The sequence below is a fragment of the Temnothorax curvispinosus genome, unplaced genomic scaffold (assembly GCF_003070985.1).
Source record: "Temnothorax curvispinosus isolate PA1 unplaced genomic scaffold, ASM307098v1 QBEX01010681.1, whole genome shotgun sequence".
NCBI lineage: Eukaryota > Metazoa > Arthropoda > Insecta > Hymenoptera > Formicidae > Temnothorax > Temnothorax curvispinosus.
In genome coordinates this window covers 238,116-265,565 of record NW_020220461.1, presented here as the reverse complement: position 1 = coordinate 265,565, position 27,450 = coordinate 238,116, and the positions used below count along the sequence as shown (strand labels likewise).

The window sequence follows — 27,450 nt, the reverse complement described above, 5'->3', positions numbered from 1 at the left end:
CTTTCGGTACTTAAATCACTGGCCGTTTCGGACGGTAGTGCGAATGGTCGGTGCAGTGTCGATATCGAGGCAAGCGTTTAAAATGAACGCGGAAAGATACTTCAATCCATCGATACCCCGGTATACAGGTCGATACAGGCCCGTTCTGGATCGGCCGGAGGGACCGATATTCCCGCGTGCAATCAGATATCGTGGTACCTAGCAACAGCTATGGATACACCAGTGACGGCGACGGGCAGAGCAGCATCGTGTATCGATGCAGCCGGCTGTTCGAGGATATAGGAAGCTATTCCACGGACCGTCTCTAATACGCCTGATCTTAACGATGAAACAATCAAGATCGGACAGTTTCGCAAGAGCAAATAGCCGCGATCTCACCCTTCCTCGCCAGATAATTTTGAAATAAACGCTTGGCATGCGCACCGGGCGGCTCCAGTTCTACCGGTTCTTTCAAAGATATCTTGTTCTTCCCCTCGAACTCATACTATTAACCCTTGATCGTATATCAATGATTTTAACATTACCGGAGTATACAAGTCTGGATTCTAATTAATGAACGGATGTGTAAAATAAATTCAACATCTCATTTTTATTCGCAGAAGTAAAAGTGTTCTGAGTCTAAAATAAAGATTAAAGATATACGAAATACATCGTAATATGCATATAAGAAAACACGATATGTATGATAATGTCCCGAAATCTCCCTGTTCTCTCGCAGTCCGACTGCGGTCGGATATTCTCGTTCTTGCTATTTTTTCGCGGCGGCGGGAGCGCCGAGCGGGAACATAAAGGGCGCGATAACGTTGGAAAGCGGAAAAACAAAGCGTGCGGCTGCGAGTGCCGCGGCGAGAGAGGCCGAGAGAAGGAGGAGCAGGAGGAGGTGGGGGGAGGAGAAGGTGGAGAGAGCGGTGCACGTTGCGTGAGCGCGAGCGCGCGAGTGGATGGATAGCGAGGCCTTTTGTGGAGAGGAGGCCCGCCGCGCCGCGGCTTTTACATCTTCCGAGCCGTTTCCATCAACTTTTCAAATCATGCGCGAGCGAAACCCCCGTTCCGCAGTACCGTGCCCGAGAATCCGTGTCGGTACGTATCATGCGACTCGCCGCGCACGCGAGTCTTCTCTCTCTCTCTCTCTCTCTCTCTCTCTCTCTCTCTCTCTCTCTCTTTCCCTCTCTCTTCCATCGTGCCGCGAACATGTAGCAGCTACCGTTTTACCGGAGAGGAGAGATCCGAGGCCGGATAACGAGATAGGCGAGGCCGCTTCCCGCAGCAAGCCGCAAACTTGGACGCATCGAGCACGCTCGATGATCGCGCGCCAGCTTTTTCCCTATTCAGAGACGCCGGCGGGATATTTCCGGACCGGGTGTTAGCCGCGCAGAACGCGCTCCGTGTCGGCTTCGATTATAGTCGCGTGCTTAGACGAAATAGGGAAATAGGCGAAAGATTCGCTTACGTATCAAACACCAGCGTTTTACAGGATTTTGCAGGATATCTCAGGACTCTGGCGCGCGCTTTTTCTTATCCGTTCAACAGCTTGATTTTTCTATTGCCTTGATTCAGATGTGGAAGCTCTTTAAATGATAGATCGCTAGGGCTTTGGTAATGAGTAGGATATTCTGTTTGGAATACTGGTGATAATGACGATAATTATATTTTCCACCGATTGTTTCACGCGCATGTGATTTCCTGTCTTGCCGTTGGCTGCGGGTTTTAGGTCTGATCAAACTCGGCGCGAAATGATATTAATGCTGTAATTGATTGGCGCCGTTATAATAAAATGACATAAATGAGAGCAACTTGCAGCCAGGTTTCACCGTTGCAATATATTACGCACACATATGCATACACGTGTACTGACCACGCATATCATATCGGCGATAGATTTGTGATACGCGTGAGATGACTCGTGCCCTTTAACCTCGGGATAAATGTGTGGGATTACAATATTTATGTTTAAATTAAATAATTAAAACGAAGATTGTGTGTGTGTGTGTGAGAAGAGTCTACATCAAATTATTTTTATGTATTTTTATACAATATGTGGAATTATTAAGCGAATTTGTGGAAGTAAATTGATGGGAAACCAAGAAAATGATACAGAAATAATATGTTCTTAAATTATATTTTAACAAAATATATAAGAAAATAATATTTCTTTCACAAATGTGCCAACTGAAAGGTCTTGTTACATCTTGTATAATTTGTTCTCTTTTTCACTTCAGATGTATTTATGTAATATATATTATATACAATATATTGTATTATATGTTGTACTATACCTTGATTATTCGAAGTTATCGCGAAGATGATCGCAGGCGCTACTTTCCATTAAAAATACTGACAGGTGCCGTTAACACGATGCAGAATATATCGCGATGCGTAATCAGACTCGCGCGGCTCTATCACTCGAAAATCCACTTCGACCGAGCGTACGAGGGCGGGCAGGCGAGCGAACGAACGGTTCGACGAGCATTCTCGCGATTTACGGCAATAAGGAATTATTAGCCGGAATGTCTCGCTGGAGAGACTCCGGATTACACACGTACGTCCGATGGTGAAGCGTGTGCGACGCGGCATTGGCGCGGAGAGGTGGGCAGGGGATGAGAACACCATCGAATTCGAAGCGACGAGGCTCGATGCGTGACACGGTAACGCAAACAGAAATCCGACACGCCAGGCGGACAGAGAGGACGGACGGACGACGTTGGGGGTTGAGGGGGTGGGTGTCACGAGGGGGTTGAATCGGGTAGACAGACGGCGACAGAGAGGACGAGCGCGACGCGGGGGTGGGCGAGACGGGGCTTATATCGTTCGCGTTGACTGCGGATCGTGCTCTCTACCCCGTGGTCTCCGGCTTCCAATGTCGACGAGGGTGGAAACGCGAACTCGTACTCGTACCACAGTCGAGGTCCTCTTCTCTTTTTAGCTCTTTTTTTTGGTCGCTGACCATAGGAGGACACGCAAACACGCGCACGCATTCGCTTGATGAACGAGAGAGGCGGAGTGGTAAAGTGCAAGAGGGAAAAAGAGAAAGATAGGGAGAATGAGAGCGGAGAGGACAGAAGCGCGGTCACTTCCGTAATACGTTTGTCGCCCCGCCGGCGTTTTCACGTAAATCGGGGTTGAACAACGGAAACCCGTCCCTAGTGATTCGCTATCGACGAGCTTCCTGGGAAACCGGCCAGCTGCCGATTGACTTTGCTTTTAAGTAAGATACAAGATTGCACCAGTTGATCTGATTTTACTATGAAGAATATGGAATTAAACCTGCGTGGGTGTCAAATAATTTTAGAAGACCATTAGGAATTAATTATTCTGTTTCTTTTCTAAAATCAAACTACTTTTATCTACAAGCCGTTTGATTTTTAACATATAACTTTTCAAACTGATTAAAGAAATATTTATAAAACTTTCGTTTTCTTTGCCAAGTTTATTTCGGTATAGACGTAAAGTCGGCTTTTGCGAAAATACCAATTCTGCAAATTGCTCTTTCAATAATGAAATTCTGCTAAAGCAATCTTATTCTAATTCATAAGCTCATAACAAGTATCTCACAATCAAATAAAAAACCTCAAGTATAAGTAGCTGACATTATATCATATATTATCTAGAATAACACTCATAACATTTATGTCTTTTGATGGATTATCATATAAGATTCGAGATATCTCGAAATATTTTTTATAGAACGGCGATTCTCTCTCTCTCATTTTTCTCTTTCTCTCTCTTACACATTCATTTTGAGACGCATTACAAGAGACCACCGCGTTCCCATAAACTTTCGGCCTTAAATGCTTCAGCTCGAAAAGAATCGCGGATTTCGTATTCGGAAAATTCCTGGTATTGTTCCAAGATTGGCGAACTCTTCCGTGCCAGACGCAGTAGAGGAGTTCGCGACCCTTCCTTTCGTCGGCGGATGACCCCGTTGACTCCTGCATATCATCCCGGCGATACCACTCAGTTTTTTCGATTCAATTAGCGTTTTCGTTACGTAGATTGCATCCGTGAAATGGATATTCTTCCGTTCCAACCTGTAATGTTATCGATTTCATCATTTACAGCGTTTTATAGAAGATTAATAATTATAATTTGCACAATGTAGCATAAATGATTATTCAAATAATATTTATTGTTAGATTTATTGTTAGCATGTTATATTTGCTAAGTTGTTCCGTTATAGGAAGAAATCTCAAACTTTTCGTACATTTAATAGAGGTATTGTATCAATAGAAATATTTTATTATTAATCGATCGCGAATACTATATCGTCAGCAAAATACCATATCGTCAAATATCGATTTCCAATATTTAGCCGCTAATTAGAAGCCGCAGACCATATTAGCATGGCGTTATATTTTGATAAAATATATATAAGCAGTAGAGTATTATAAATAGAATTATTGGTAATTTGCGATATTATCAGAACATGTTTTAAATCGATCGAGAATATTAAATTGATTTTTGATTGCTAATGAGAAACAGCCTAGATCGCCTCGGGGAATAGCAAGGCTTTTCGATAAACTATAGGTTCAACGAGCAGGAGAGAGTACATAAAGGGATGTTTAGTGCGCTTAGGCTTTTATCTTTTATCGGGACATTCTTAATCGACTGTGCTAAGGCTACATCGTTGTCCAACGCATATCGATTTTCGATACCAAATCGCTAATTAGGTTTGATCGGTGGGGATTAGTGGCGCACGTTTCCGACGAGATATATATTCAAGAAATAGAACTGTAAATGCGCATCGCTGGCGAGCCGCTTTACCTTTTAGCTGAGACACGCTCTTAATCGACCGCGAATACTACATCGGCGCGGCCACACCGGCATCGATTTCCGATATGGAGCCGCTAATTAGAGCCGGCGGGCCGCGCCGCGATGCGACGCGACGGTCGGGACGGGCGCGACGGGGTTTATCGCATTTCCAGGCGTCGCTGATATTATATTAGCCGGCCGGCCGATCGGTCGACCGAGGTGGAGAACGGTCTCGGCATAACGCGGTCTCTCCCGCGTAATTTAGGTTTCACGTAGCGTGTATCTCTTTCGCTCTGTCTTTTTCTTTCTCTCTCTCTCTCTCTCTCTCTTTCTTCAAACGCGCGTTTTTTACAGCGAGGCTTACGGGCCGGTCGGCCGGCCCGGACTCGCCGCGACTCTTTTCACGCGCTCTCGCTACCCCCTTCTGCCCCCCCCCTCTCGGAATGTCTCCAGCTTTAACTCAGTTCATCTCTCTTTCTCTCTCTCTCCCTCTCGTTCCGTATAATGCGCGGCGGCGCGGCGGTAAGCCGGCTAGCAGCTGCTTGCCTTCCGTGCACAACCAGCAAGGCTAGCGGCCCGATCTGGCTGGCCCGTTCCTCCACGTACGGCTCTCCACGCATGGAATCTCCGGAGATTCTCTCCTCCGCCTCCCGAGCGTTTCTCCTCCTCCTCCTCCTCCACCACCTTTCCATCGCATCGCCGCACCGTCACTACTTCGTCGCCGCTACTTCTGCCAGTGCTTGCCGCCGTTCCACCGGCACCGACGGTATCCCACTTCCCATCCCGTTCTATCTCCTTCCTTCTCTCTCCCTCTCTTGTGGATCCTTCTGCGCGCATCCTCTCTTTCCCCCTCGAACATAGATGTGGAGAGTCTCTGCGTGTGTATAGTATCTCCTCGTGACTTCCAGTTTGTCGCGGACACCATCCTCGTTCCTTCGCTCGTTCGCTCTCGCTCTTTCGCTCGCGCCACGAGCTTCCCCTCTGGTGTCCCCCCCCCTTCCTACGTCGTGGTCGTGCCCCCCTACACACACACACGCTCCGGCTGTCCCGCTTACTCTGTTCCGACACCGCAGGCGGCTCCGAGCGACGCCTGCGCGAGAGCGAGGGAAAGCGTACTTAGTGAACACGAGTGTGAGCGGGATGGAGCGCGGTGAAGAGGCAGAGAGTCAGAGAATGCCGAAGTTTGGTCCGCGGCTGCCGTCGCCGCCGTCGCTGCCGACCGGACGGACAAGTATTGTCCGGATCCCGTCCCGCTCCGGGCTTAGGGGTCCCGTTTGAAGGTGCAGCTGGGGAGAGGTTCGGGGAGGAGGGGGGAGAGGCCTCCCGAGTCAGATATGAATCTTTGTGCCGGGAGGGCGGCCCGCACACTCGACAGCTAACGGCGGGGTGGCATCCGTCCTTAAAGAAAGAAGCGGGGAAACGAGGAGACGGAGGGGGGCCACGGCGACGAGCTCGTGTAATAATTTATTCCGTTTAGGCTCCCTGTCAAGTCTCTTCGACGCTGGATCCGGGCCCTTCTCCTCCTCCGCCTCCTCCTCTTTATTCTTTTCTTCTTCCTCCGCCTTCTCTCGTCTGCGCGCTCTCTGCCGCTCCCTACGGCTCCGGAGGGCCCGCACGCGCACCTCATTCGCGAGCGTATATATATATGCGTGTGATCGCCGTGGTCCTCAAGTCCGAGTACGTTGCTCGACCGGACTTCGTGAATACCGTGTATCCGGTACCAAGGGGGTACCGCGTACGTTAGCAATCTTCTGAGAGTATACGCTACATATCGGATTCGAGTCTCTATTCGTCCCACAACGGCGGTCGATGCGCGACGAACATCGGGGGAATCCGTGACAGACTGGGAGCCAGGAGATAGATGGAGGATCGTGATCTCTCTTCACGTGTTGAACGGAGGGAAGAAGGAGATACGGAGCGACTCCGCGCTTCGTTTCACTTTGCGTCAGCATGACGGTACTTCGAGAGAGAGACAGAGAGAGAAAGAGCGAACAGCCGATAACGCGACGTCTTCTCGTCGGGAATCGCATGACAGTTTAGCGTGACCCCGCTCGACCCGATTTAGAGCGAAATAATAAATCGTAGCGAGAACGATTACGTCGTAAATGCGACGTTAAATAGTGTTTTCGTATTTATTGGTTTTTCTATTAATTATTAGATATCAATTATCATACGTATTAATTACGTATCACTATAATCTAACTGTCATACTTCTCAGATCTGATATCAGTTGAGATGATACATATTGATAAAGAAAACTCGCTCCGGGCCTAACTGCATTAGACAGTTATTGGTTATATAATGTTAAGTAGAGGAAATGCAAATGAAAAAAAATCAGGTTATACCACTTTTTCATAAGAGCTGGAACCATGGGTCCGATAGGACACGAGAATGATGGGTTAAATGCTGATATTTCGCATCGTCATTGTGTGATGGTACAAAACGTCACGATGAAACGTAATAACGTTGTAATAAAACGCGACCGTTCGCTCACACGCCACACGTCGGCTTGACTTTAACGTCGCGTTCATCTGACATTTCGTGACACCGGGTTACGCAAGCGTGATACTGCCCATCGGTTATAATTATTCGACCGCCAATTAAACGTGTTAGAGAGCGCCGGTATTTCGCTCATTCATTTTATTCGCGAGACTTGCGACGTAGAGTTCAACGAGACGCTTCGTCTGTCAAAAATAAAGCACCGCTTAATCTAAATGCACGGAGAAATATCCGAATGCCTTCCAGGTTCAGATTTGCTTAATATCATTTGAAGTTTAGGTGGTGTTAAATATTTATACGCGTTAGAGAAATACGTACGATACAATTCTTACAGTTTCTTATACATGGAATGATATAAAAAAATATTAGCGCTCAATCGATGTGTTAATTAGTAACCATATATCATGTAATTCCTGAAGAACGAAATAATGGCCGAAACTAATGTATTATCGATGCATTGCGTTTATTCACATTTCATAAATTGCCGACCCTCTTGAGAAATTTTGTTTTCATCAAAAGGCTTTTATATAATATCAATAAAAAAAAGATGTTTTTATCTACTTTCCCGTTAAATTTCGTGCAAGCTTTCAAGTTCCTATCTACTACGCGATTCTTTATAATTCTTCAGCACTAACAAATTATCTTTTAGAATACGTGTCTCGTCAGGTTCCTATAAATTGCTAGAATATTAATGATTAATGAACCTCAGCACTCGGAATTACGAAGGCGATCATTATCGCGTACAATCTCATCGAAGCGGTCTTTGGTGTTCGCGAGAGTATTTCCGGGGACGAGCGGACGTTCCGGTTTTCCGTCGGATCGTCCGGTTAGCGAGCGTGCCGGACGCGGCTTTTCGGATGATTGGCCGCGCGACCGGCGCGCGCGATCGGTTTCCGGTCACGGGCCGTCCCGGATTCCAGGTCGGCGCGTTGGTGTGAGTTGCTGACTGCCTACCTCTCTTATCGATTCGTGCGCTTCGTCGTCGTCGTCGTCGTCGTCGTCGTCGTTGTCGACGTTGTAGTCGTCGTCGTCGTCGTCGTCGTCGTCATCGTCGTCGTTGTCGTCATCGTAGTCGTCGTTAGCGATGCGATGAGGAGCCACTCGGACGGACGGCTCTCGGGACGACGAGTGGTTTTACGAGTGGACAGTTAGGGTCGGCCGGGAGAGCGATGAAAGTTTCCTTCCCTCGCGTTTCCGCAGAGGGGGGTCCGACGGGTCTTCCCCCGCGTCGCAGTATCAGGCTCGTCCGGTATTCCAAGAAGGTACCGGGACACTTTTTGATAGCTACGATCGCACGATAAAGCGGCCTCCATTACTGGCGAAGATGCTGGGAGTGGAATTTTTGGGGGAAAAACCGTTCTCTATCCCTTTTACCGATCGAAAGTATTAGGATGAAGACTAATCTATTTATGTGTTTGAGATGTGTTTTCGTAGATAACATATATAGCATTTTTAATACAAAAGGAACGAATCTTTCTGGCATTTAAATAAAAGACACATGTTAGCATCTTGGTTGTTAAATACTGCGTATATTAACGGATAGTCTTAATATGAAATGCTCCATCGTGCTTGATCTCAATAATGGAAATCTTATATCTTATACATTTTATTTGTATTAATGAATATAGTGAAATTTAGAAATTTTTCCTTAATCAAGATATTTGTTTGTGATAGACTTCATATGGAGTTTTGGAATTCAATATAAAGAGGATAAAGTGGATGCACTTTTAAAAAATGATTCAGATGGAATAGACGATGCGAAGAAAAGTTCGGCTCGCATTTTTCTGTATCGATCTGTAGCGGTTTGTGGGTGTAACGCGAGTACGCCCGAAGCTAATGGGACGCTTTATGGTGAGTTTGACCTCGATAACGCGGTTCGCGGGATGTACCAAGAGAGCGGACGTTATCGGAAAAATCTACAGTCGGCGCTTTTGGATTTAAAAAGCGCGAATAAAACGGTCGCGAGGAAAAATCGTTCTCGGTAAACAAAAAAGCCATGATTAGCGTAGCGCGATTTCGCGGGAATCGGGAATTGTATCGCCAATATACACATATACGCATATGTATGAAAATCGCGCGCTCTTCGCCTCCGCGATATACTTGTAAATTATCCCCATGCTCGGCGGCTCGAGTTACCAAAGAAGCCGTGGTCGCGTTGGAGAAGTTCGAAATTGCTTCGGAACGATTTCGGCGAATGGATTCGATATGCTCGGTTCAAAACGATACCTCCGCCCCAATATCAAAATCTCTCTCTAATATCTCCGTTTAGATTATTGCGTCGACAAAATATTCCAATAAAGCATGTCAAGGGGTGTTTCCTAAACATCCTTATATGCCAAAGTAACCACTAGTGTCATTCATAATGAATAACGAAGTCCTTGGCATTTTTAATCGAAAATCGCTGATTTAAATCCGATTTTGTTCTCTGGATTTTGCTGCACTTTTCATTAGTTTTGTTTTTATATCATATTGCATTTCAACTTTCCATTATGTTACATAAATACTTTTCCGTACAATATATTCAAAAGATTTATTTGAAATGCGGCTATTATGCCTTCGAAAGTTCTATAAGTTTATTTGAGAATCTCCTTATTTCTTCACAACATGGGATAGTCGGAGCAATTTAAATTTCTGCAATTGTGAGAAAAAAAGAGGATATGTCTCTGGGCGTTCGTATGTAATTTAATTCAATCGTTAATCGAAAATTCCACAATCACCGCGACACAATGGTCGGAGAAATGCTGTAATAAACCCGATTCTGCTTCCGGCGAAAAAAGCGACTGCTCGACAGGACCAATATGTCTCATCGCGCATCTCTTTGTTCCGTCTTCCTGCTTTCGAATACTTTTTCTCCTTGGATATCGAGTATGACTTCGATGTTGAGTCGGAGCTTTTCTTCGCGCGGATCCCCATTCTTCGTTAACACGGCCGTCTCTTGTGTTCTCTCTCTCTCTTCTTCTCCTTCTCTCTCCCTCTCTCGCATTGTCTTTCTCTCCTATTCTCTCATTCCTCTACTCTGGCGCTGGCATCCCGCGGCACTCAACAGGGGCCGGTCGTTTATCTAAATGGCTACTGGGTGGCCCGGCCGACCGTGTCCCGTCCCAACAAACCAAAACTAACCCAATCACACGCCTCCCGGGCTCCGACGTGCCGAAGAAACGACCCCGAGGAGAGCTGATATCCTAAGCTCGGTGATTGTCGTGCCAGCAAAACTGCGCCAGGATTTCTCGGTACTACGGTCAGGCCTGTGCCCGTCTGCCCGTCTGCCTGCCTCGGGTCGTCGTATCGCCATTCTCGTTATCATCGTCGCTTGCCGGGTGTAATGGAGGTAATCCGACCTCGTTGAGAGAATATTTAACGGTCGGTCCCCCTGCCCGCGCGCTCGCACACGAACGATGCCGTGCTACTTTCCCGTCGCTTCCTAGTATCGTTGTTATGCAACGTTACGACGCCACTTCGGTACTGTTTCAATAGCCAGGGCTAGCGCAGCGGTCGTCCTCGACTCATTGATACGCGCTTTCCGAGCGAGACCGTGCTCGCGCAGATTATGTTTTACAATCGCCGGCGACGACCGCGGTTACACGCGACTTCGCAGATACTGTGAAATTGTCGTTTAAGTAACAAGTACCGGAGTAGTCGTACCGGAGACACTTCTAAGCTGGATGTATCGTCAAAAGAGACGACACATATTGTCGTGAAAATCATCGCGCTCATTTTAGATCTTCTGTCATCGTGATCGTGCAATAAAGGCCACAATAAAACTAGGCATCAGTAAATATATATGTGATTATATCGCACTAACAATAAGAAAAAAATGGTTCGAGGAACATTATAGCTAGATTATACGGATTGAATGTCAATTAATACTGAATATATACTATAATATTTTAAACATCGCAATTACTGCTCGCGAACAGCGCATTAGTTGGTGAAAACTCCGCGCACATCGCGGGAGTCCCAGTCGTTTAGATAGCTCGCCGATATCTCGCGAGAACGGAAATATTCGAAAGTGCTCGCCCGCGCCGGTGATGATTACCGTTCCGAGCTCTCCTCCCTCGGCGCTTCTTTTCTTCTCATCGCGCGAGAGTGCCCTGCCTGTTATCTACGCCGGAAGAGGAAGCGATTCGCGCGGACCACCCGGTACGTGACTTTTCTCCCCGTCCGCGCGCGATTCGCGGCGCGGCGTCCCGACGCTGAGCGGTGCTGAGCGGTGCGGCGCGATTCCCTCGTGAATTTTTTTAATCCGCTTCGCCGGTCGGCGTGTCGCGCTGTTTTCTCCCCTCGGCATTGCGCTGCGGCGGCGGCAGCAACGTTCGGGTTCGTTTAAAATGCAAACTCGTTCGTGGTCCGCGGGGGCTTTAAAAACAGCCTCCATACCTATCTGGATTTTCGTTTCGCCGTGCCGCCGCGCATCTTGGCCCCGCCGGGGTCTTACGCGCCTCATATAGGGATTTATGGCAGCGCTGACGCGTTTCTATTCTGGACCGTCTCGTCGCGTCGAGAAACGTCGTCTCCCGACGCGTTCAGTTCTTTCTTCACCGTACTTAGCGATCTTCTTTTCGGCGAATTGCTCGATTAAAAAGAGCGGCTATAAGCAATTGATTGAAATTATTCCACATCGATTGACACATTTTTTAAATCATGGACACATGTACATTTATTTAAACTAATCAATTTTTTTCATTTTTCTTTGGCTTACATAAATTTATAACTTTTATGTAGTTTTCTTGGAGTGGCAGGCTGTGAAAAACATTAGATTTCAAGATCAAATTACAGTAAATATAGCTTTCATATTGCTTCTGATAATTTTATTACTATATAAAATAAAGAAAAATTGTTCCTTGAAATTCTCTGTCTATTAGCAAATGATTTATGCAGCGCAAAGATTTTCCTATTAGAAGTTGCCTTTTTGTATGCGAGCGTAGAATAAATTCGTTGTCTCAGACGTTTTACATTTTGCAAGATATGTCATGCGGTTTTTCTTCTGAAATTCTCATTTTCCAGATAAAAGAAATCGTATTGCTTCTTTCAAAATTTGTTTTTCTTAAAAATAAACGATTTTTTCAGATGTTGGATTTATATAATGTGTGTCGCGTTTTTTATCCATAATTATTTTTCAATAATTGCACCTGTAAGAAGATTTTAGCCCGTATCGCAATTGCTTGATTAGCACCTCACGATCCTGAACGTGATTTTCGCATCGCAAAAAAAACTCGGGATCGAATGGTCACATTTAGCGCTGAGCGTTAGAGGTGAATGCGGGTTATTTTCCCCTCGCGCCTTTATCTCGAAAGAGAGGCAGGCGAAAGTGAGATCGGGTTCTCGGCTTTCCTGGTAATTTGACAGAGCGATAAAGCCAGTTCTACGCTCCTTTGACCGGGAGGATGTTGATTCAAAGGCCACTGATGCATTAGATGATCGTCTAATCATTGACGCAGATGTATACGTTGTGAGTAAAGGTGAGGGCGAGACGCGCTTAATTAGCTTGGCCGTGTAACGCGAAGCTGACACTGAGGGCAGCTCGGATAAAGGGCTAAATTTATCTCCGATAGTTCTTTGAGCCCCTTTGGTTGGGGCACTTATCGTATGCGTGCACGCACTTCCGCGTTTTAATCCTCTGACGCGGTGCTCGGTGTCTACCGCATTTAAAAGTGCTATATATAATAATAATAAAAATATAAAAGAGTATCTAAAGGGGTACGATAAGACAATTATCAGCGCATCGAAGTTCTTTTATATTCCAAAGATATGGAAGACTTAATAATTTTGAGATAGAGCGTTCTATCCTCTTCTAAATGACGATAAAAATTACCGACATTCTCCTTCTTCTAAAAAGGGCATGTCATCGATACTCGAATCTATCGAAATATTGTTGTCGCTTTTCCGCGATGCCGATTGGTTTCCTTGTTGCGCTTACTTCATGGCATATTTTGACAGTTGTGTGGTTAATAGTGTAATAGTAACAGTGAAATATTAAAATTAAATAGCCTCTGTGATGTCTAACGCCATAAATAATAGAGTAAAGATACGATTTTGAATAAAAGATGCGGTCAATTTAAAACTATACTTTATGCGATGATATTTCGTGTCTATCTTCGATTCGCCTTTCGTACCGCGCGACCATTTCTGTGAGAAATATCGCATTACGCATATTTGCCAATAAAACGATTTCCCGTTCGACTCTGATTAACGAACGTGTAAATAAATGTTCGCATTCGTATTCGTAAACGTACACTCGGGAGCATTAATGCCGATTGGTTTTCTATTAATCTATTTTTATTCTGTCTTTATCGAGGCGTAGATTTGGGGCGATTAAATAAAGTTTTCCCGCAACAATTGAAAATCGTTTGAATTGCTCCATTAATGTCGTGGTTATTTTCGAAGGAGGCAATTTTAGAGCGGTAACTATTAATTCGAGCACGAGGGCGATTTTTCCTTCGTAGGACGGCTTGCGAATGATCGGATAGGCGTCGCTATTGTTATCCCGCTTGACCACAGCCACTTAAGCTCGCGCGCTAAACTCCACGAGTTCAACTTTACCCTTCAACAGGTGTTTAGGGAAATACAATAATGTCGCGCATGCGCGCCGAACTTCTTGAGGTCGCAAAGTTCGCTGGAACAATCTGACCGCGACCATGCCCGCGGGCGATGCCGGTACTTAGGACGAGATTAATTAAGATTACGCAGGACGCGCCGCGGTTCTCAACCCCCGGCCCGGACAGGGACAAGTAAATTTCGCGCGGTTGATGAGGAATTCCGTTAATGCATGCGAGATGGGAAACGGCGAGGCTTGATTAGGAAGATGCGTTGTGAGATTAGGTCCAAGATCTACTTGTCTTAATCAGTCTGAGCGAAATCCTAATTCTGGGGAATGGATTTCATTTTTTATAAAAATGTATTATTAAATAGTTTCTCGTAATATCGTGAAGTACTTACCTACGTATGATGGAGTAAAAACGAAACTGTCGAGAAAAATTTTTCTTTGCAATCATAATTGGCTAAAATACTTTCCAACCTATTTTCTTTTATGATATAATATAGAACGTAGATAGCAAATTATATTGACTTACTACAATACATTTGACCTCGTTTTTTTGCAGTTTTACTAAAACTTCAGAGTTAAAATCGCCAAAATTGTGATTATAATTAGAATTTTTTTAAAATCGACGTAACGAGTGAAGACTATTTTATCGAAAGCAGGTAATGTTATCTAGGAAAATTCGCTTCCCAGTAGTCGGTAAAGTAGACTGTCAGGGTTATGTCGGTAACAGTTGGTGAACCAAACACACGTTTGCCGATTGAGAAAGGTGAAGGGAAGTTCCAAGTTACCTTTTAGTCAATAGGTGGCGTCTGAATATAGTATAGTTCTTGAAAAGCTGTTTAAATTAATTATTATATATATCTGTGTGTAACACAACTTTTTATTAAATATTGAATCGCTTATATTATATTCACTTTCTTTAAAACTGTAAGACAATAGAAACTGCGAAACATAAAATCGTATCTTACCATTCTTTTATACATATAACATTTCGTTAAATTTATTATATTTGCACACAATGATGAATTAAACATGCTTCTCACCATTTCTTGTATTTAATTCTGTTCACAGGCGTTAAATGGTGCGGAAGGTACGGTCCCACCAGGAAGAGTGTACAAGAAAGTCGCAATCGTGGAGAATTTCTTTGACATCATCCACGCCGTTCACGTTGATCTCGAAGGACGTCCTGGGAAGCATGCCGGTCAGAAGCGCACCTACAGAACGGTAAGTCGCAGTCGTAATTTTAAGCTGTGATAATTTAAAGATAATTAAAAAAAATTATATTTACTTTCGCAAATGTTTTGTTGGAAACATATAGACATATTAACATATAAAAGAAGCGTTTGTTTTATCGGTTTAGATTTAGAAATTTAAAATGTCGCATATATGAGTTGAAAAAATACAATGCTATATTTAACCCTTCGCCCGTAAACTATAATTTGACTGGCATCGTCCGTAATCTGGGTCATAAATGTCCTGTCGTTATTTTGACCTAGTAAATAGTGTTCAAAAAATCTGAAAAAATTCTGTAATACTTGTATACTATCCTATTTTATAATCCCAAAGTTTATTTAGCGATTCATTATAAGATAAATTGTTTATAAATAATTCTTTATGCAAAAAATTGATAAAAATCTATTTTTATTAAAAAAATCATATCTCATTGAGTTTTAAATAAAAATAAAAAATTCCAACGAGGTTTTATAGTTAAATATGTGTACTTTCAAGAAAAAAATTCTGTATATGGGTCATTTTTAAAAAGTATAATTATTCTGAGGATTGAAAATGGCCTTTTTCGGGTTAAGGAGAAATAAGACTTTTAACGTAATTTTTACATTATTTTATTAAAAAATCATATAAAATCGTCTTTCTCGTAAATAATATCTGATATTTGTCGCTTGATCATCCATTGTACCCTGAAAGTACATGTAATTTCTTTTTACACGTGTTTTCATCCACTCAAATTTTGAGGTTATAGGTATATATAATATACACAATCATAAAAAAATATCACTTATATAAGTTAAAAATAACTGTAGTAATATGAAAATGACGTTAAATTAATTTTACTTACTTGCACGAAAGTCTGGCACTGTCCGTAAACTGGGTCAATAGTGGCACTGGACGCACTTTGACTCGCTGCTGGTCAAGCACACACTGGCGAATTCCAACGAAACTTTGGGCATGAGTTCTCCCCACTACCTACTTTTTTTACGAGGGACGGCAAGCCCCCCCCCCTTTTCATTTCGGCGGTATTCTATCTTGAATTTCGGCTTGTGCCATTTATGACCCAGTTTACGGGCGAAGGGTTAAAGAACGTAAGTTGAAGTGACCTGTCTTCAATTGTCAAGGCCTAATCGCTCATCTCCGCGTGCAAACAATATCCCCTCAGCATCCGACTCTTTGGTTCAAGGCTCGGCACTAACTGTCGAGTATCCGTCGATCCGCGAAGTGATCGAATTCAGAATTCGGGCGTTATCGGTAAAACGGTGAATTCCTGCATGGTTGCCCGCGACACGCGATATTTACCGTTCCCGAAGGAAGGCATCGAGGCGTTCAAGCGTCGAACACTCGATACCACACGTCATCTCACATGTTCCGGCGCATTCGCGTAAACCTCTCTCTTGGGTATCATATCTATTCTCTTGCTCTCTCGCTCTCTCTCTCTCTCTCTCTCTCTCTCTCTCTCTCTCTCTCTCTCTCTCTCTCTCTCTCTCTCTCTCTCTCTCTCTCTCTCTCTCTCTCTCTCTCTCTCTCTCTCTCTCTCTCTCTTGCACGCCGCGATCTGCTTGTGATTCAAAACCTCAGGACACTTGTTGCATTGCCTGCTTACTCACACACTCGAGCATTTGCGCGACGGTGGAACTGTTTTACGTTCAAGTCGGCGTTAGGCGGCGGGATTCATCGGCTCCAGAGAGGAGAGTCCGCGTTATGTCACGGTGCCGCGTTGCGCAACGCGATACCACCAATACACGTGTAAGGGATGGTGGATTTCGAGTTGACGCTGTTACGTCGCAAGGGTTGCAGAATTGACCGATCCGGTATACACAATTCGCCTTTGACGACTCGCGCCTTTAACGCGCATCCGGATCAGCATGTTACGTGTTACAACGCGTACAATTTGCCGTTCCAAGTTAATCGGAAGTCGATCTCCTCGTAATCGAGCGAGAATTATCGTCCAAAACTTCTAGAATTCCGTTCAGAATTCCGCTGAAAGCTGTGCGGTTGCAACTGTATTCGAGAATCATTATTCATATCGATTTATATTTATTGTAAAACTTCTTAAATTTAGAAGAGTAAAAAATAAAGACGAAATATGAAAGACTCTGTCATGTATCACGAGAAGCTAAATGTAGACTTTGTTTATTTAATCTACAATATTCTGTCGTTATATTTAAATATTCAATACAATATTTTATCCAATACAAAATTCGACATTTGTTAGATAAACGCGAGCCGCTGTTCCTTCAGAAATATCATATTATTATTACTATCGAGAAATATTCTAGTTATCTTATAATTTATTTCCGTGTTGCAATTACTCTAATGCAATCCCGTTGTGCTTTCACAAATCCGAACCGAAATATTGACGAATTTTAACAAGTCGATTTAAAGTACAATCCATTGTCTCAGCGGATTTTCACTTGAGAAATACATCTTTTTTTCGCGTTCCTTGTTCCCTCTGAGTTCGTTACAAGGTTTCGAGTAAATCTTATCGAATTACTACCCCTTCTCCCGTGGAACTCGTGCAGTTATACGCACACGTACACATCAACCTCCGTCGGCTTTCTCGGGCTCTCACGGAGGCTGCCATCCTCCTTGATTAAGTTATGCCGCCCCCTCCCCCTCAACTTCCTTAGAGAGAAACGTTTCCTATTAAGAGGCGGGGGAACATCCCTCCGGCTGAACACCTCCTCTCGCAGAAGGCATCAAAGTTCCGTTATACTGCTCATGAATTTTCCCCAGTGGGCGTCGCGCGTAAAACGGCGCCACGTGACAGCGATACGTTCGCCCGGAGTGCGAGAAGGGCCATTCGCGCGCGCATTAACGCGTCGATTGACAATGGTGGTTGCCTATTATTACTGCACGAACGTGCACTTGGATGCGACGCCTTGGCCGGGTGGAATTGGTTAATTGCCCGACCGAACGGTGCTTCTGCCTGAATATATGTACGTCGCAGCGCAACGTTCGAGATGTGGAGAACGAAGATCTGATCGATACACCCTATCTCGATGGATTTTTGCTGATATTTCTTGTCGGATGCTGTCGTATTCTTAGCATGAAACATAGTTTAGTGTTAACAACTTTTATTCCAGTATCACCTACAATTATCATAAAATACTGTACGAAATATTTTTCTGAAGGAGAGAGGCCTTCCTGACTTCATCTATGAGTTATAACTCATAGAAACTGGACATATTTTTATCTTGTTCAATTTTTTTGCAATAAAGTTAAAATAATAGCGTGATATAGTATTAAAATCTTAATAAATGACAGAGGGTACAACAGACGGAGATTTCCAAGTATAATATTTAAGATCGAAATGTGAATCATTTAAAGAGAGCGGTCCTCTCTCTTTCTCTGTTACAGATTACAGAGACATACGCATTCCTACCCCGAGAAGCGGTAACGCGATTTCTACTGGGTTGCACGGAATGCCAACGGCGTCCGCGGACGCCTAGTCCGACGAACTTATCTAATCAGTCGCAGTCCGTACAGTCAGCGACACTGGGGTCGACGACAACTTCGCTGAGTCCGAATCCTGGTAGCGCTGCTCTCGCGACCTCCTCGTCGTCGACGACGACGTCTTCGTCGGTGCAAAGTGGCTCTAAGCGCAATGGCGGCCAACACGCGTCGTCGGAGGGTAAGAACTTGCACAACTACAGGCACCAAAAGCAGCACAAGACCGGCGGTGGTAGTAGCGCCGCCGCGGACTCGAAACTCGACAAAGACAAAGACGAGAAGTACAATCCGCTGAGTATCACGAACCTATTGAAGAAGGAGCCGGTGAATGGTGGTTATCTCGCGAGTTCGGACACTTTGCCGGAATCGAGGAGAACGCCAGAGTCGGACCGGGCGAGCTCGAAGAGCTCGGCGTCGTCAAAGAAAAAACGGATGCTGCCGGAAGGACGGACACCCTCGCCGCAACCCGGCCAGCCGTTGCCGAGGCCCTGGAGCCCCGGACTAGATCCCAAGAACACGCCCATCGATTACAGCTTACCTATCACCACCTCGTACCTGAAGCATCAGCAGAGACTGCTCCAGGAGAAGAACAAGGTGGCCGCCGCCCTCGCGCAAAGGGAATCCGAAATAACGGAATCGAAAACCGCTTCACCCGTCGCGACGCCGCTCATCGAGGAGACCGAGAGCGCCGAGAAGGAGAGGTTCTCACCGGCTACCGGCTTGATCGACACGAACCTTAATCTACTGGCAACCATCCAACATCTGCATTGTCAAGTGATGCTGGCGCTCACTGAGCGACTGAGACCGTCGTTCACGCCGAGCTCTTTAGTTCTACCATCGACGTCGCCCAATGTTCTCACGGGCACGATGATGATGGGCACGGAAGTATCGGTCCAGACAGGAGAGAATCATTCGTGAATTAATCAGTATGAGGAAAAGATGGGTAGACTGATTTTCCTCGGAGGTGCGTAAAAAGCAATGATTATCAAGAAGCGAAAAAAAAAAACTAGTATTTCCTTAAGCAGAATTATAACTCGCGTCGATAATACTGCCTGTAAGTCTCGCATATATCGAGATGTTAATTCGTTCTAGACAAGCGTCGGTGATAAAAAGATTAAGTCCCGGTCAGACAACGGAAGTCTGTATTTACCAAAAAGACACGCGTTAAAATTCGACCGCCCTATTTGCGTTTCTGTCGTAGTCACGCGGCTGCACGAGGCTTCGCGTACGAAATGTCGATCGCGGTCGCTCTTCATCTTTAATTCGTTCCTAAATACGTATCCGTTTGACGCGCGCGATTGCGAACACAGAAACGGCTGCTCACCGTCGTCCTCCTCCCCTCTCCGTCTTTGGTCGAGAGGCGAAATGACAGATAAACGCAATTACATATTGAACCGGACGGGATCGATTATTGTCGTCGTGCTCGTGTCACACATTTCATCCGATCGGGCCGACCGGCCTGACGTTTTACTTGCGTTCGACGTCGGTCGGCGCCCGATATAGATGACGGGCCAAGCGAGTGGAATAATTCCCCAAGTCTGTCCGAAATACGGGTCGATGTGTCAGGGATTCGCGCGGCGCTTTCTATGTCCGATATTTAGAGATCTGTTACGTGTGGAGAGAGCCGGATCGTGATCCGGCTGCCGCGCCGCCGGACTCGGTTCCGAATCGATCCATTCCAGGCAGGGCAAGAGCGACAGTCCGCGCGGCGACACCGCGAAGGTCCTGAATATTCAACGAGCCAGCGAGATAGGGACGGAGTCGGAAGGGAGAAAGAGAGAGACGGAGAAGGAGATCCGATTCGCTTTCGAGTGTTATCCGATGAATCTGACAACATTCAGCGTCCTTGCCGACCTGACGAATTGTCTTTCATCTTTTAAGGCGCGCGGCGATTCGCTCCGACTAATTATAGTGATCCAAAATGGACGACTCTGACGCTTCAGATGAATGATGGACTCTTAGAATTTTACGGCTCGTTTTAATCGGGAATATCCTGGCGCTAATAATTTCTGTATTACAAATCATAAAAACAGATTGCGCGAATTAAGTTATCGGAGCAGTAAATAAGTAATGCAACATAATCTGTCGATATCGTTTAATCTGTCAGAGGACGAGCTTTCTTTTAACAGAATTTTATTTAAGGTCCATTGAAGGAAAAGAGAGAACATTTTTCCGTGGGGAACGTGCTTATCGAGAGATAAGAAAACGCGTTTCGTCATTTTTGTAAATGATAGTAATGCCCTCGCAATCTCGGATCTGAATTAATTTCGGTTAATGCGCGATCGAGTAGCGTTTCATTGACGAGGAAAGGACCGGTTGCATCTAGCCGGCATCTCGTTCTACCTTGTAATCGTAATAATGTTATCGCGTGTAATTACACAATGAGAGGGTATCCGAGGCGAGTCTGAGCGCGCGATTCGACTCGTCTCGTCTTGTCGCGTTTCGCCGAACCGGTCGAGATCCGGGTATTATCCACGGGCCGCAAACTTCCCCTTACGTTGTACTAATTATCGTATTATTGCCATTATCAACGGTTTTTAACAATACTGCGTCGTGACCGTCTGATAGAACACGTTATTTCAGACGAAGAACTGAATTCGTATTTTATATCAATCTTGAATTAAAAATGAACATTATCACTATAGGGTTATACGGATTATTAGTATAACCTTCTCTCTCATTTATTTTATTTAAAAAATCTTCGTGTTCTTCTAATTTTGCTTCTAGAAATAGTTAAACGATGTTTCACATTTATATCGTTTCTTTAAAATGAATATTAACACGATATTAATCTAATGCGATTGAGATTTACTCAGAAAAATATAAATAAATGCTTGGTTTATTTTGTTTTACGAAAATTACTTGACTGATTTATACATGCCTTCGTGAAATAACTTGTTCACTTAGCGATCGCCGGGTCCGATATCGATTATATATACCAAAGGCAGCATCACTTCGAGCTCTCGTCTTTGAGAGCGACTCTCGTCTTCGTAGAGCAAACCGCAGGTAAGACGAATCGGTTGCAGTTAGAAATCGATTGTTTCTCGCATCGAGACCACGGCGACGGTCCTCGGGCGGCGAAACCCGTTTCGTGTCTGATTGTGTACGTAGCCTAGCCCCCTCCTCCGTGTATAATATTACTCGAGGTAGTCGTCTTTCGTGTATAATATATAGCGCGTCGTTAGCCGGTGAGGAAAAGTGGGCTACACCGATAAATAGGCCTTAAGATGTGCTTGCAGAAAAAAAGATGTTTGTACTAGAAGTTCGATAATTGTCGTGAAAGTAGACGAGGGTTAAGAACCCTTGAGAGTGTCGTCGCATCGGACGTATTATATACAGATATATATATATATACACACATATGTATATATATATATATATACTATATACACACATATACATGTATGTATGTATGTGTATAATATATATATTATTTTGTACATAATCGTTGTATCATAGTGCGTATAGTCTATACCAAGTAAGAGCGCGCGATTATATTATTACTGACAGCGATCATTCTTTTATCACGGTTATCATTATTATATATAGATTATCGTAATAATCATGGATGACTACTATTTTTACTACCACTGTTCTTATTGCTCTCTTATCATTATTTTATTATTAGTATTATTAATTATTATTACATGAGTATTACATTACTGTATTAATATTATTATATTTAAATTGTGCGCGCGGAACAGACGGAAAAATATATGAAATTGAAATACTCGAGAATATTGCATATGTAACTTACACCGTATCCAAAAAAGGTGCATCCTTCTCAGTCTTCCTCTGATGTATTTCAATTTTCAAGCTTCCTTCCCGCTTCTCTACTTTTCCTACACTGTCTTATAATTAGTATTATCGCTCAAGTTGACTGGATACACTGTTCTGAGAAAGGAAAGGAAAGAAACATGTAAGAATTGACGATTGTTCATTTTTGACAACCTTGCATCATGTCGCAACAACACGTCGCATGCGATCGCAGAATATTCCGTACAGGATATAATGAATATATTACATATAGGATGTAAGGAAGGACTGCAGGGGATTCAACTACGTCTCGCCCCATTGCGACTATCGCATTATACGAACGTAAGTATCGAGTTTATTTGTATGCAATCGACATTTCGAAATGCCCGAAAAGCTTTGATCGATCGATGGATATATACAATACATCGAAGATGAACGGTCGATCTTGCACTCCACGCGTGCACAACGAACGCAATTGACACCTCACCCTCCTCCCTCTTCCTTCTCCACCTCCTGCCGTGGTAGTAGATAGAAGCACAGTCGCTTCGGCGTCTGACGTACTTTAATATCGCGAACAAAGAGGACGAAATGATCGTGTTGCCTTTAACAAAGGAGAGGGAAGGCAGCGTCGACGACTCACCTGCTTTCTCTCTCTCTCTCGCTCCCTCCCTTACTCTCTCACCGTAGAGCGAGGATCGTTTCTCGGAGAGGAGGCACCATAGGTAATGCAGTCTTTACTCATCCGGCTGTTGCCAACGTTGTAGCGACCTCGTTCCATCAACTTCTACGCGTTCCCCCAGCTAGCTATCTCCTTCGTTTCCTCTTTCTCTTCTCTCCTCTCGCTTTCTCTTTCCCTCTCGTTCGTTGTCTCTCTTTCTCTCTCTCTTTCCCTCGCAGCCCTCAGCCCTCAGGAAAACTCAACCTCCTACCCTCAGTTCCAATAAGGCTGCCGCTTCCACCTCGTTTCCACCTCCTACTCTCCCTCTGCCACCCTGCTCTGCTTTTCACCCTCTGCTTCCCTCACGTGCTCACTCCGCCGACTCTGTCTCTCTTTTCTTCTCTCTCTGTCTCTTTCTCTCTATTTCTCTCTATCTCCTTCCCTTCTGCGCACCCTCAAGCAACCCTCCGTCGTACCCTAAAGCCTCGCTTCCACGGGAGAGCCAAGCCTCTCTCGCGCTCTCTTCGCCACAGCATTGTTGCTATCGATTCGGACTTGGAAACGTGTTTTTCTTCGGATATTTCGTGGCCACCGCTGGTTACGACCGCTGCCGCTCGACCGGATAACGAGGATTCTAGGAAGGCGGGTGTATGTCCAACCCTCGGTTTCACCCTTTTTCACGTCTCTTTCTACATCTCTCCGAGTTTCAACGTTACCACCTTCGCCGTTATATTTCCCGCGCTTAAATGCGGCGCGCCTTTTGCGCCCGCGATAAATATTTGATTTTACGTGCGAATTTCGTGCATTCGTTTCTCTATGTTTTTGCTTTCCCCGTAGCCTGTTTACTTCATCTCTACCACATCATTTGCTATATTTACGTAAATATAAATTTTGTAATCGACAGAACATGATGCAGATCCAAATCGAATTCATAACAATAAAATTTATACAAACGATTTTTGAAACTGCTTTTTAATCATTGCAAATAATCTACTGTTTATTGAACATGCGATATTCATAACGAGCAAGTTAACGCGAGTCGTTTATTTAAAAACATTTTTTCCAAATTCCTCTCTTTTTCTCGTTTTTACTTTTTATGTCTTAGATCTTTCAATTATGAAAATGATATAAATGCAGATATATATCTTAAGCTATGTATACATACATATGCACGTACATACATATAATATATCTAAAAAATGTTGTGAATATTTGGAATTGCAGTCCTTGTTTCTCGTCGCGTCGCGCAAATTGCTTTTATTACTTTATCGATTTTCGGTTATTTTGCTCGCGGTGCTCCACCTTTATACCAGAGCGCTAGTCGTGATCTGTCAATTCGATACCGATAAGTCCGCCAGCGGAGTTTGACGCGATGAGAAACTCCCATTAGACTCGATGGCCGTAAGCTGCGTTCCCTCAGAGATAGACTCGAATCACTTTCGTCGTCTTTGTTACGCCAAGATGTTCGCCGGCTTGGCTTCGATTGTTTCGCAAAAGCTATTGAGGAACCCGTGCCACTTTACGAAGCTGGACACGTCGCAAATAGACAACCGGGCCGGCCCGGCGGCGAAATAAGGAAATCACACGAGAGATTTCAATGAACGTTACGATATTAAGCTGCACGTTCTAATGCCAACTGTATTTGCGTGCGACCCTCTCGCGCACCTTTTATCAAATGTTTGAGCTTGCATCCAGAACAGTTTAAACGCTTAAACATTTACTGAATTTTTCTTTTATTTGCAAATAGAGCTTAAGTATCGCGTTTATAAATGCAGGAAAACACGCGATACATATTTCTCATACTTATACAATAGTATTTAAAAATGTCGCAGTATTATTTCGTGTGTAAAAAAACATAGCACTTTTATAAAGATGTATGCTCTATATCGTTGTTATTTAAAAATCACATTTTTTCAGTTGAGATTTTGTATTGATACATCGTAGATATACACGTATTAGTTTTATATAAGAATCCGCGTTAATTTAGTCCACTAATTAATTGATTGAGGCCGGGCCATAGTCGGCCACCTTGAATTGTGATCGAGCGACGTCGAAGAACGTCGGAGATTTCAACGATCGGCCATACTTTGGCCGGTGCGCGCGTACGTGCAATCCGTTGATGCGTCGCGAAGAGTGCCATTGTCTCGCGATATATTCGTCGTTCATCGCGCTCCCATAATTCTCGTTTCCGATGGACCATCCGATTAAGGCACGTTCCCCCGCGCGGTCCCCCGCGACCCATAGTGGCGATATTACTGGGGGCTTAACTCGATCGAACGGCGATTTAACATTTCACCCTCGCTGGCTTGCGCGACGTATGTGACGTCCATTGTTCTTCGGGGATTCCGATTAAAAGAGAGAAAAGAAATGTTTTCACGGACGAATAGTGGCGAGAGTTGGAATTTTGCGAGCGATTTTGAATTGACTGAACGTAAGGTAAGTGATGACATTATGTTATTGCATTAGCTCTTTGATGTTCTGTGATGCAATAGTAAATCTTGATAGTCTCTATAATTATAAGTCGAAAATAATTTTTCTTTTCTTTTCTTTTATTTCTGGAGGATTATCTGTTATAGTCATTGAAGACCCTTTCTTATTAAAAATATAATTATAAGAAATATTTCTCAATATTTAATCCCGATAATTATACGATACAACTTATTTAAGAAATATATATTTATATGACAATTAAAGACAATTCGCTGTCTTTGATTCGATATTTTTAATGAGAGGTAAAAGAAATGTGTATGCTGTAATTAATATCTTTGTCTTCTCGCTTTCTGAAATATCGCAATGCTGTTTTCGTGAATTTGCGAAGAACATTGCCATCGTGTCGATATCGATCGCAGCATCGCAGCTACGTCAAACAAATAGAATTGTATCGTACGGTCATTTGCAAGCTTAAAGCTTCCGTTCGGCACTTTTCCACCGCATCTCCTTTAGCACACGATAATTTAAATTCAAGTTAATTAAGCTATAATTCAAGTTATTATCATTTTTTATATTATATATAACATATGATCAAGAAGTTTCACAAAGAACGTGAAAGGCAAAGTAATTTATGATATTTTACGTCGCAAGAATGTATAATATTTAATTAAAATACACAAAATTCAACATCATATTACAACTGATATAACAATTAGAAATCCTTTACTTTCATACCATTTTGGAAGTACAATCGCAGCATATACATTGAACATTCACAGAATAAGCCAGCGTGAATTCCGAAATTTGGCGAAATCGTTGCGCGGTCGGCAAAGCTGGCGGAAGCGCGAAGGGCTGAAAATGGGCTGAGGATTCGGATGGCTCGTCAACGGCACTGTCGGCTATTGCAATTCATATCGCGAGTCGTGCGGGAAGATCTCTTATTTTCTCGTTGTATCCGGACGAAACCTACCTATATCCTGGAGCGTCTACTCTGAGTTCCGAGCCACTACCCCCGCGTACCCTCGTAACAGCGGCGACGGCAGTCCTCTCCGTGTTCTCTCGACGTCCGACTCCGGGGCGGTTCTATCCTCCATGGAGGAGGAGGAGGAGGAGGAAGAGGAGGATGAGGATGAGGATAGTGCGCCGAGCTCTAGAATGTAAGGGATGATTTTGGAGATAGCTCGAGGGTCGCTCCGGTACGTAGGAGTTGTAGGTTGGCAGACGGGGTGACGCGAGGGGATAGGAACGGTTGGGTCGAGACGAGTGGTATAGGAGAGAGCTGCCACGGTTAGAGAGGACAGAGAGAAGGCAGAGGGCGAGGGCGAGATGGAGGAGAGAGGTCTGGAGGATACCGGGGGAGTAGTATGGAGGGTGGGTTTGCGAAACGGGGGCTGCGATTGGGATGCCTCCGCGCGCGCGGGACCGGGGGAAATGGTTTGAAGCTCGGGGAGGCGAGTGCGGCGGGGGGTGGGTGACGGGGATGGAGGTGAGTCTGTGGAGTCTCAGGAGGGTGAGTTTGGCGCCGAGGTGTCGGCCTTTCTCTCCGGTGCTGCATGCGTGTGTGGGTTTCCCTGTATGTGTACCCGCGCGCTCACGCGCGCGAGAATTCTCGTAGCTGCGCGCGCGGGTGACTGGCTTGCTTAAATTTAAATAAATGATCCGCAGATGCACGCGGCGCGCTGCGTTACGCGACAACATTGATCTAGGCGATCGCCTTGCGGTTCGGGTAATTGGCATTCGCGACCGACAATGAGCGGGCCGATAGCAGGCGATATCGATCGGCGCCAATGAGCGCGATGTAGGTTACGGGATATAGCGGACAGACGTGTACACGTAGTAGGCGGCAGGTAGATACAGCTGGCGAGGAAGTTTATTGGGATTTAAGGAGATCAAACCGGGAAACCTATTTCGCACCTTTCGACCTTTCGGTCTGCGACTTTGTTTGTTACTCTTTAACGGGACGCGCGAATCGAGGGAAGGCAAGCGGGCATTTAATACATTGCGACGTAAATGTTCACGTTGCAAATAAATCGATATTTGTTAGCATAATTTTTAAAAATATATATAATTGAGATATATTCTCTCTCTCTCTCTCTCTCTCTCTCTCTCTCTCTCTCTCTCTCTCTCTCTCTCT

At 44.5% G+C, this 27,450-nt stretch overlaps 1 protein-coding gene and 1 long non-coding RNA gene across 3 annotated transcripts in view; one reads left to right on the top strand and one right to left on the bottom strand.

Annotated features, from left to right (window-relative positions):
* The window catches only part of LOC112460629 (serine-rich adhesin for platelets-like), a 117,119-nt gene extending 97,641 nt beyond the window's left edge, over window positions 1-19,478 (top strand). For both annotated transcript variants that reach the window (XM_025025415.1, XM_025025414.1), the window contains exons 3-4: window positions 14,861-15,013; window positions 18,380-19,478. In XM_025025415.1, the coding sequence (XP_024881183.1) occupies window positions 14,861-15,013; window positions 18,380-19,390 (1,164 nt within the window). In that variant the 3' untranslated portion in view covers window positions 19,391-19,478. The remainder of the gene's footprint in view (window positions 1-14,860; window positions 15,014-18,379) is intronic.
* On the bottom strand, window positions 15,615-16,101 carry LOC112460632. Its single transcript, XR_003041459.1, has 2 exons — window positions 15,864-16,101; window positions 15,615-15,705 (listed from the first exon to the last, which is right to left on the bottom strand). It is a non-coding gene; the product is annotated as an uncharacterized LOC112460632 (long non-coding RNA).
* Window positions 19,479-27,450: the final 7,972 nt, after the last annotated feature.